An 11,995-nucleotide genomic window follows, 5' to 3' on the forward strand; every position below is an offset into this window, starting at 1 on the left:
AAATACCAAAGCAAAAACACCAAGATTTTTGTTTATTCCAAAGATTCAATAAATGAAGGAACATTGTGAGGTGGCAGTTTTAACACGGAAATTTTACATAATGTAGCTCTTTTCAAGAGAAAAGTTGTTATTTTCGATGCTGAAAAATCAGCTAGTGCCCATGGTTAAAGAATGCTTCACCATTTTCTTTCTTCTCCCTTCCTCCCATTTTCACGTTACTTCTATTTTGTCTTATTCTTTAGTTTTCCATGCACTATTCCTCAGCCACAAGCAGGTGGAAATTTAACCTCTCAGAATGGTGGTATACAGGAGCACACTCCTCTCCCTTCCTGCAATTAAGTGCTTTACCTCTGCTCAGTGCCGTCCAATGGTAGGTTTTATGTTTCGCAAAATTAATAAAAATCTTTGCGTCATTGATATTATGGAAACTACCAGTTTAAAAAGACACTCAAAATAAGTATCTGCGGCATCAGTTTATAGCTAATATGCAAATTTGATGATTGCACCTTATTACCTGTTAAAAACTGAGTTGTAATAAATGCACCTTTGCAGAATGTATATTTTTCTTCCCCGACATAAAAGTCAATTAACTTTTTATTTGGTTTTGCGAGGAACAAACAGCCTTAATATATTAAAACTACAAACCACTAGGCAATGACTAATAGCAGAGGCACACTGCTTCACATTAAAAACTAAGAACTAATCTACTGGATTTTGTATGTTTTGAGAAGAGATTTTTTTTTAAAACCTATACAAAGTTTACTGCTGCAACACTCTAATAGCTGTATGTTTCCACTGAAATTAATTAATTGGTCTAACAGTCCAGGCTCACTGACCATCAGTGGCCCTTTACTTAACCAATTGATTTTAGTGGACAAGTATTGATTACGAACTTAGTTATACTTTTTTTGTTTTTCTGGGAATGCTTTACACTGATCAATGCAAGGAGAATCAGGATTGTATTTTCCTCTTTTGCAGCTCAAACATCAGCTACATGCACCAACCACCACCCCACCCCCCCCACCCCCCAACCCGTGGTCAGGTATAACACAGGTTCAATCGAGTTAAACCTTTACTAGACTATAATTATCACACTAGATTCATGTTGTTGTGACTTTGGAGCAAAAATCCTACTACAAAGCAGCCTATTGATCTGTTTTGCTTCCAGCAATGCAAACTGAAATAAGTAATCTGAATCCAGAAAGAGCGACTCCAGTAAACAGATGGAACTGGCACAGTATCTCAGAAATTAAGTCACACTGTGCACTCAAAATCAACCTACTCAGGTATAAACCCATCCATCCCCCTCAAGTTAGTTGATTCATGCCAATAAGAGGTGTACTGCTGGGAGAAATGGGCTCCATATACTTTTGCTTCCTCCAAAAATACCTCACATTATCAGACACAGCAGCCTTCCATGTTTCAGAGGAAACCAGAGCACAACAGACCATAAGCAGTTTAAAATCAGGCAGCAAGAACAAAATGTTTATCATGCTGGACTGATGCCTAATAAAATAAAGGTACACACCTCTCTTTACTCTGTCCCTAGAATACTTTATTGGTGTGACATTTCCATTCCCACACCATAACCTTCTGAGATTGCCCATTAGAGCTGAATTGAATGTGATTTAGTGCCTTGGGGAGGTTTATTCGTTCCCTCAAGTAACTGGTTGAGCCTGCAAAAGTACAAACCTCGCAACCAACAAGCCATTTTTATTGCTGTATGTGCCTGGAGGTTAATATGCTGCACAACCCAATCTTCCTGACTGAGTTTAATTTAACACTGCTGCCTAGAAAATGGAAACTGGCTGGAATTCTTCCTTTCCTGGAATCTAAGTTTGAAACCAACTCATCAAGTAAGATACGTTTCCTATGACAGTTTGCATGGGTTAACCCAAAAACTGTTATACACAGCAGTAGTCATTCAAAAATGCTGTTAGTGACCATAAATGAAGAAATGAGAATGTCACACTAATATAGCAAGAAATGCTCTGAAGAGGACACTAACCTACAGGCAATTACACTGCATTTAATCTAGGAAAAAGGTACAAATTACACTGAGGATTTTACAAATTCTAATCTCTATTATTTTGAACCAGAAGTTAAAGTTTGACTTTTTGTACCAGCCTGCTTTATACACAATAGAAATGTGAAAAATTGACATAACCTATTAGGTTCAAAACACGATCTGAACAGAGCGTATTATAGGCTCCAGCTCTTTAGAGCTCCAAAACTCTGTAGGAAATTGAACAAAAACAGAAAATGCTGGAAACACATAGCAGTTCATGCAACATCTATGGAGACAACAGTCGATTTAATTTTTCTAGTGCGGACCCTTCCTCAAAATAGTTTTGACGATGGTTCTACACCCAAACCGTTAACATCTGTTCGCTCCTTAGATGCTGCCAGACCTGCTATGTTTCTCCAACATCTGCAATTTTTTACTTTTTGTCTATATTATGGTGTTACAGCACACATTCATAAATCCAGTGGCGTCAACAGAAAGAACCTGCATTATAGAACACCTCATCACATCCTAGAGTGTACCCTAAAGCTCCTCACAACCAATGGATTACTTCTGAAGTGGCGTGACTGTATGTAGGCAAAAGGTGGACCTAATTTGCACCTAAAGTTCCACAGATTGCAAATAAGAACCATCGGTTAATCTGCTTTTCGTGGTATTAATTAAGGGAGGATTGTTGGCCAGGGCACTAGGAGAACTCTTTGTTCTTCTTCAAAACGTACCATAGGATCCTTTACATCCATTTGAGCAACCCTATAGACAGGGCTTCGGTTTAAAGTCTTAGCCGAAAAGACAGCACCTCCTACAATGCAACAATCCCTCACTTTTGCACTGGAGTCAATCTAGGTAAAGTGCTCAAGTCCTGGAGTAGTGTTGGAACCCTCAATCTTCTCACTCAGAGGCAAGAGTGGTACCAACTGAGCCAAGCTAACACAGTTCTCTGGATATAGAATTACAACACTGATTAGCTTTTTTTGAAAATTTCTATTCATTAACCTTGATAAAGGGGCCAATGTGCACATAATGCAGGACACTATCAAGGCTCAAAAGTGCAGGAGAGAACCCAAGTAGATTTTAAATTTTAAATGTAAGCAGGCTCCACTGATGGCTCTTTACCCAGTAGCTGAGTTACTCATACTAGAAGTTACAGATTTGATACACTCTATATGGAGTCAGCTGATCACAGCCACCATAGTATTAGCAGTGGTGCCACAACTGGCTTCAGAGCCCTGGAGAGGGAGGGAGAGGGGGGCAGGCACAGGATTCATGCTCCTTATCCACCCACCAAACTTTCTGCAAGTGCATATGACAAAATCAAGCTTGAATCTGGTGACCTCCACAATCAAAAAGCCTAGCGACATTCACTGTCACAGCTCACACATGAATAACGGCCATGTGGAACAAATACCAAAAGAGCAAATGGCATTTGTAGAAATACATCCCAGCAAGTAGTCAATGCCTACAGGAAAAGGAAAATGTCAAGGAAAAATAATTGTAAAAGTAGATGACAGACAATATCGTGTCAGAATCAGAAATTTAAGATTGTACAAACAAGTTACAGTGTTTGGACTGAAAGGAACAATAAAAATGTAACGTTAAGCCACAAGATGTCAACTGCAAAATTTAAACAGGTCACAAATCTGAAAGTTGCCAAAAAGCTTAAAAAAATTTGAAAATGAGTGCAAGGATAATTGAACAAATCAGAAAAAAGTTTACAAAAAGTCATTGCATAAGTCCTATTAACTATCCTCCAATAGTCGCAGGCAGTCATACACGCAAGCAGACAGATGTACACCCAACCTGCTTCCTAAAAAAATTTCAGCCAATCGCAAACAGGTGCACAAAGACATTCCAGGCATGCTTCCCTCCTCTGGGAGGCATCCCTAGCATCTGCTCTACAGTTTCTCTCCACTCTCCTTTCCCTCTTCCTGCTTGATGGTCAGGAATTTGTTGTGTGGACATTTTAGACCTTCTGCAGTACAAAGGATGACTCACCAATGAGGTTTAGAATGTGGAACTCCCAACCCAGAGGGTTCATGATTCCAGTCCTGCCTACATTCAAATTTGCTTAATTGTGTAGTTGCCTCGATCAGGTGTTGGATAAATACTGTGCCCAACTGGCAAGACCAGTTTCATTCCACAGAAGCACAGCTCATATAAGTTAATTGGGGAACACCACTAATGGTAGTATTGGAAAGTATGGCAACAGATGACAGCAAAATGTGGGCTGGCAAACAAAACCTAGGCACAGTACAGGGGTGGAGGAGAATTTTAAAAATGAAATCATATGGTCACAAATAAATGAAAGGACTGGTATTACTGAGAGTCACAGATGTTAAACATAGCCTATCCGTCCAATCAGCCAGAGTTAAGTCAGAATGAACTGGAATACAAAGGGGAACAAATAACAGATTTTTAAAAAAGAAAATAACAGAATAGAAACAGCTCAAGCAGATTTGCTAGCCCTTTTAGGATAACAGTAACTTGTGAAAGAAATAGGGATGTTGCAGAATGATGCATCGTATATGGTGGCAATTAATTTATTCCCTGAAAAATACAATCAATGCTCCAATAATTGCATCAAAAGAAAATGAACTAGTTATACCTTATGACATGGAATACCACGAATCAAGAAATTTCTGATTCCCTGCACAAGTACTTTATGTACTAGCAAACCTCTCTTGGCATTGCTCAGACAAAAAAAGTGTAAAAACCGTCTCCATATAATTGCCTCTTCGCTCATCTTCCACACTACATCATTGTCTCCCTCTCTGTCCATTTGTATTCCATTCTTTGTGTGACTCTCTCGCGCTCACACTTCTTTTAAAATTTCAAAATATACTTTATTTCATAAATTTAGAGATGCACACAGTTCAATAAAAAGACACAATTTCAAGCAAGGCAGTTCAAAGCAATACAGTGCAGATTGTATACACTATGATTTCATTATTACAATTTTAAAATATATCTTCCAATACATTCTGTACAATACAAGGTGGGGTGGCCTTTCTCCACAGAGCCTTTGTATAGGTCGCACTTCTCTTCTGGCAGCACATTATCCTGGACTTTGGAGTGTGCCAGTCGGCAACACTCGGTCATGGACAGCTCCTTCAGCTGGAAGACCAGCGGGTTTCGGGCAGACCAAAAGGCCTCCTTCACCGAGTTGATGGTCTTCCAGCCGCAGTTGATATCTATCTCAGCGTGCGTCCCGGGGAACAGCCCATACAGCACAGCATCCTGTGTTACCGAACTGTTGGACTGAATCAGGACAGATACCAACGCATCTCTCTCCACACCCTCTGCGTGAAGGGGCAGTCCATCAGGAGGTGGACAACAGTATCCTCCCCGCCACAGCCTCAAGGGCAGCTCTCACACTTTGTCAGCCATTGGGGAGATGTGCAAGACAGCCTCAGTTGGCTCATCTCTTGATTTCTTCTCTTCCAGTGGGAAGTGTTGTCCCGATAGGTGGAGGTGACTAACTCACTATATGGCTCATTGAAAGACTGAGTGCCTTAACACACTGACACATCACATACATTATAGACTACTACTCTGCAAATTAGGCCAGACTTGTTTTTTTGCTGGTTAGTAGAGACAAAAAAAGGGACTTTTTAAATGCAGCTAATATCTCCATCGGAGTTTGACTACTAGAAAGATAAGCTTAAATAGGCTAAATCGCTTTCTTTATGTCCCTGACTTTTCTCATGTTCTTAATGTTATTGATTGATTGAGCTACAGAGCTGTACTTGAACTGTATTACAAATGCAGATGATATCATTCAGTATGTTATGCTTATCCAAAATCTCATCTGTAATGATTAATCTGTTAACTGCTGTAAAAGCACAGTTTTACAAGTTTACTATAATTTAAACTAGCATAAAATATTACATTTCAATAATGCCACTGGTGAAGTGAAATAGCTTCCCATTATTTACCTCAACAAATCTTGTGGTAAGTCATTATTGGAAGTCAACCCTACTGTGGATGGTAAATACTGAGCATTACACAGCAGAGTACAGCAATGCCAGACTGACCTCCCAGTGACAGTCTCCCCCAGGTTTTGTTTTTTTTAAAACTCAGTGGCAATTGCTGATGAGAAGTGGTTTCAGCAAATCCAGTGACAGTTCACAGAACTCATGAAAACATGGATGTCCACTGTCACCAGGACAAATTAAGCTGGCCATTCTTCATTTCCAAGTGCAGCAACAGCGGGAGAATTGTAAGTTTTATCAGCTGCACTTTTAACATAATAGCACTAAAAATTGCTTTTGATGGGTGGCAGTTGAAAACTAAGGCCCCTCAATTGAAGGTTTGTTTGAATAGGTAAAAACAGAAGATGCTACCGGGTAGAAGGGAGGAAGGGTGGGAAAGAAGAACCCCTTTCCAGACAGAAATAGTCCAAAATTCCTGCAGCTCTACTCTACCGCTGGAATTGCAGTGGTGCAAGACTTCACAGAATCATACAGCACAGAAGGCGGCCATTTAGCCCATCGTGCCTGTGCTGGCTCGGTGAAAGAGCTGTCCAATTAGTCCCACTCACCTTCTCTTTCCGGCACTCTGCTTCACCCCTGACCCTGTTGTGAAGCCTGGGTCAGGATCATTTGCTTATTGGGGGAGGGGGTGGGTGGGTCAGGCACTGTGGCATTTGTGATGTTACTGTGGCACCTGACTCAGTGGGAATGCAAACATTTCACAGCAGCACCTTGCTGCAGCATAATACTGCCAACTGTGTTTTACAGATTTGAAGTTACCACTTCACTAACAGCAATTAGTTGCTCTGCAACCAGTTGCAGTTGGGAAACTGGCAGCAGAAGCAATCTTCAGGCAGATTCTGGTCCTGACACATCAGTACACCAGCATCAAGCAGGCACATTTGGCATTGGAAGCAGGACCAGTAGGTATCTGGTAAATTACATGATCCTGTCATTCACCAGTCCTGCTTTTTCTGGTGAAGTCCAGAGGAGGCCAGGTGCAAGAAGCCACACTTCTGGCAGAATATACAAAAAAAGGGGTGGAAACCTTGCAGAAGCGGCTCCTGTTCCAAATTCTGCCTCATCCACCCCAATTGCACTGGCATTGAACCCTCGCCAGTCCAGGAATTTTGGGCTCAATGACTAATTCTTCCGAACAGGGACTGTTATTAATAACACACAGCTTGTGCACTGATACAGCTCATCTTCCTGCGACCTGAGACTACAGCAATCCAAGACTGAAGGGTGAGGGTGCATCACAAGACAAACTGCACGTTACTGAAATCATTCCCGTAGAAAATTAGCATCTTTTGAAGAAGTGCACTTTGGAAAAACAATTACGCTGCACAAGAAGGGGCTAATTACAAGATATATTGCACTGACTGTAATGGAAGACTTCAATGTTATTTTGTTTTCATACCATATTGATCTTACAACTGAATTGTAAGATTGACAGATGTTTTCCCTAAGCAAATCTGTCCTTGCCATTTGAAAACTCAATCCCACCAGACCTTTTACATTCCACTCAAAAGGCAATTTTCCTTGAGAACATTTAGCACCTAAGAACAACAGTTTAGGAGCAAAAAGCCATTATGCAGGCAAACTGAGTGGCGTTCTAGTGGTTACACAAGAGTCAAGGAAATCGTGGTGTCTGAATCAGCATTGCTGATTACTGATCCAAAATAACCAGAACCCTTCGATGAACAGAACTATAGCTTTGCCAAGACCAATTACTTCCGTGTCAGATTTTCTCCACTGGAACAGATCACATGGAGAAAAAATTACAACAGTTCTTGCAAGCATTTCATAAACTGGCTTTTTCTATGCAGTTACTGCAACACAAGGAGCAAAAATGTGGGCCTGCAACAGCAGGAATTCAGCCCCAATCCCAAACCAAGTCTTTAATTATTCCTATCCTGATAGAAGGGGGCAGATGATGATAATGGAAAGGGAGCCATTTTACGATTGGAAAACCTCACTTTTATTTGCACGGAAATTAATCCCTTCAATGTCCTTCCAGGCCACACAATGGGCGGACAATCTTCTCCCATGTCACTACCAACATCATTCTAAAACATACACTAGAAGTCGTATGGCAATAGTCTGTAGATGACTTTCAATCATCAGCTTGGCTCAGTTGGTAGCACTCTTGCTTCTGAGTTAGAAAGTTGTGGCCTCAAGCCCCACTCCAGGGCTTGGATACATAACCCAGGCTGACCTTTGAGTGCAATACTGAGGGAGTGCTGCATTGTCAGAGATGCTGTCTTTTGGATGAGATATTCAATTAAGGCCCCAACCATTTGTTCTGGTGGTTCACGTAGATGCAAAAGAACCTCATACCAATTCAGAAGAACAGAATTCTACCAATATGCTGGTCAACATAACTCATTCAACTAAAAAAAGATTGTGTTCAATCATCTCTCTTGTTGTCTGTGGGATCTTGCTGTTCATAAATTGGCTGCACTCCAAAAATATATCACATCCTCAGGATGTCCAAAGCATAAGAAACAACTGTCTTCTCTTTGGTGTCTTTCCACTATGACATGGTAGTAAGGTCTCAATACTCGCATACCCCACAATTGTATCGTTTCATGTTAGTGCACCAACTCTCTATCACTACTTACAACTACTAAAAATGTAAGTCTCCTCACCTTTTCAGACCTTGTCCAAATAATGTTGATTTTCCTTAAATTCTGTAATCACTTCTGTCCAAATCATTACTCCGTTGCAAGCTTTTTACTGAGCCTCCCTTTAAATTCAAAATGAATCTGGGCATAGTTACGTTTGTACACCAATTACACTAGAGGTAGAAAGCACAGATCCTGAAATTCCCTGATCTAGCCTTGCCTAAGCAAAGAGAAATTCAAAGATGAGACAACATGCACTAATCTTACGTGCTTCTTAATGGCCAGATTAACAGCAGCATTAGTGGAGCTCTGTCTATTGGTGCACTGTCTTTTGTCTAGAAATAGATACTTACGTGGGAGCAAATCAAAAAGCAGAACAAAATGGGATCTCCAATAACTCAATGGATAAATCGAGAGCTTGGTGTAGCTAAATGGACCAGGAAGATCCCAGGGTCAATCCTTGGTCTGTCCTAGATAACTAAAACAGGGCAGCTCCGGGGTCACAACAATTGATCTCTGCATTCTTGGACAAGGAGGGGATGTGGGGAGAGGAATAAACTGATAAAATTCCTGATCACTGTCCAGTGAGAAACTTGTACATGGACAGAATTTGGCTCGACTGTGATTGGTCTCCACAATCAAACATCCTGTCACTACTCATTGTCGAGGGTCACTTATGAAGAATGGTCATTTGGCTGAGGTACCAGGGGCTACCAGTGCAACCACATCCCAGCATAAGTTGTCACCCTCAGGAGAAACTAAAAGACTAACTTAAGTAGGTAAAAATTATTTTAAAAATCACAAATTTAATAATCACAAACTTACTGATAATTTGTATTGGATATCTGTCTCCCAAAAACAACCAATTGTAGGAAGGCAACAAACTAGCATGTCACTAGATTTATTCTATTTAGTAGAATTTTTCTTTCTGTTATCCTTGTTGGAGTACGGATCCACAAATGCCAGGCAACAACAACTTGCATTTATATAGCGCCTTTAACATAGTAAAACATCCCAAGGCGCTTCACAGCTGCGTTATCAAACAAAATTTGACACCAAGCCACAAAAGGAGATATTAGGACAGGTAAGAGGTAGGTTTTAAGGAGCGTCTTAAAGGAGGAGAGAGGGGCAGAGAGACAGAGGGGTTTAGGGAGGCAATTCCAGATCCTAAGGCCTAGGCAGTTGAAGGCATAGCCACCAATGGTGGAGCGATTAAAATCAGGAATGCGCAAGAGGCCAGAATTGGAGGAGCGCAGAGATCTTGGAGGGTTGTAGGGCTGGAAGAGGTTACAGAGATAGAGGGGCGAGGACATGGAGGGATTTAAAAACAAGGATAAGAATTTTAAAACTGAGACGTTCCCAGGAACACCACCTGCACGTTCGCCTCCAAGTCACACACCATCCCGACTTGGAAATATATCGCCGTTCCTTCATCGTCACTGGGTTAAAATCCTGGAACTCCCTAACTTAAGAGCACTTCACCACACGGACTGCAGCAGGTCAAGAAGGTGGCTCGCCACCACCTTCTCCAGGGCAATTAGGGATACCCACATCCCGTGAACGAACAATAAAAAAAACTTAAAACAGATGGGGACAGAAGCTAGAACCTCACAGTATTTAAAGGGAGCAAAGTACGTGAAGACCTCTATGCAGGATAGGAAATTCAGAATTCCTATCACATGCCCAAATACACGACAACACGCAAACTCTGACTCCTATATTTACTGCTATGGAAAGGCGGCCAGGAAGTAGTGAGCAAGTTCATTGTGTGAACATTGAAATCATCTATCACCGTGACAAAAAAGCGATCACATGATTTTCATATTCTAAGTACACTGCATCTAGCTATAATCCAAATGATCTGTAACCACCAATGTCAAAAGGCTTTCATTTAACTGTGCAATTTGCAATTTTAAAACAGTTACATGAGACAGTCGAAGAATAATGCATTGTCATGCACAGAGATGAAACTTTGTTTACTTAAGTTGGGGGGGGGGGGTGGGGCGGTGGGAAAGCCTACCATGGCCCATGGTGAGAAACTGTCATCTATTATGCATTACACACATTGCACCACTCGAGAGACAGTTACAGTTAACGGATAACTCCAAACACAAGACCATGGCAGTGAAAAAATATAGTCAACACCACCAATAATCAGAGTAAAAAGTGTAGGCACCAATCACAACTCCTGCAGCACCCATGAGTGACTCTATAGTTTACATATATATCAATGCTTTTATATATACACACATACATTATACATATTATAAATGAAAACTATATTACCACGTCTGGGAAACATTTGCAAAGAGCTCACATAAGTTTGCACACCAAATACAGGTGATAATTCAAACACGTTACAGCATTGATGACAACTCAAGTCACAAAAAAAAACCGCCGGATGCTTTAAATAAAACAGCAAGTCCCTCATTACCTTCCTGTGACGGCCTTTAAAGACCACAGCAAAGGCTCCGTGTCCTATGAGATCTTTCCTGTTGTACTCGAAATCCCCCACTACCTCCATAACCAGCACTGCAGAGGGGCTAAGAGGAGAAAAAGGACGAAACAAAAGTGGTGACTGAAGAAGCAGAGGACGGTGCTGCTGCTGCTGGTAGAAGTGTTTCTTCCTCCCTCATAAAATAATTCACACAGCAAACCCCGACTTTCCCAGTGACCACCAACAGCTCTGAAGAAGAAGCAGCAGCTCTCCCACCATAATCCCATTCCACTGGTGCTTGATTTCTGCGCATACTTAGTATTAATTTTATATATATATATATAGGAAACAAAATTAAAGCCTCCAAGAGTGAAGTCTTTTTTTGCTACTGAGACTTATACGGTATTTTTATTGTTTCTTTTGTCATGACAGCGGGATCTGCTGTAACTTTAACAGCCCCACCACCATCCATCTCCACACCCAACCGCTGACTAACTGACTATAATAAGCTACCAGCCGCATCGGGCCTTATATACGGCCGCAGCGCACCCTGCCTCCCCTTCCGCGTCACCGTCTCCTTCCGCCAAAGAGTGCGCCCTTTCTCCCCCCTCTTAAAGCTCCCGGGAACGATTTTCCCCTCGGGTTTCCGTCACCGTTTGGGGAAATGTGACGTTGCGTTACTCGTTTCTCGCGGCGGGGGCGCTTGACATCGAAACCGGGTGAATAACGGTTTATTTTCCCTCTCCCCCCCCCCCTCCCCTCCTCTACCCTACCTTCTCACTGTCCATTCAAACCCACGTATCGCTCCGCGAGGTTTGTTTACATGGTGCACGCGGCTCACTCTTGTCGGTGCTCATCCGCCGGCTCCAAAAAAAAAAATAGTCCCCGCTATAGGTGTTGTTTTTAATAAAAACATTAAAACCCTTCTCAGTTCTTG

General features: G+C 41.6%; 1 protein-coding gene across 4 annotated transcripts in view; it reads right to left on the bottom strand.

Annotated features, from left to right (window-relative positions):
• The window catches only part of ulk2 (unc-51 like autophagy activating kinase 2), a 92,051-nt gene that overhangs the window by 79,919 nt on the left and 137 nt on the right, over positions 1 to 11,995 (bottom strand). For 3 of the 4 annotated variants that reach the window (XM_068008450.1, XM_068008451.1, XM_068008448.1), the window contains exon 1: positions 11,056 to 11,545. In XM_068008450.1, coding sequence (XP_067864551.1) covers positions 11,056 to 11,145 — 90 coding nt within the window. In that variant the 5' untranslated portion in view covers positions 11,146 to 11,545. Of the gene's footprint in view, positions 1 to 11,055; positions 11,546 to 11,995 lie in introns of those variants that run through there. The other variant, XM_068008449.1, reaches the window with a different exon arrangement.

This window comes from Heptranchias perlo, chromosome 28, assembly GCF_035084215.1.
Source record: "Heptranchias perlo isolate sHepPer1 chromosome 28, sHepPer1.hap1, whole genome shotgun sequence".
Lineage (NCBI taxonomy): Eukaryota > Metazoa > Chordata > Chondrichthyes > Hexanchiformes > Hexanchidae > Heptranchias > Heptranchias perlo.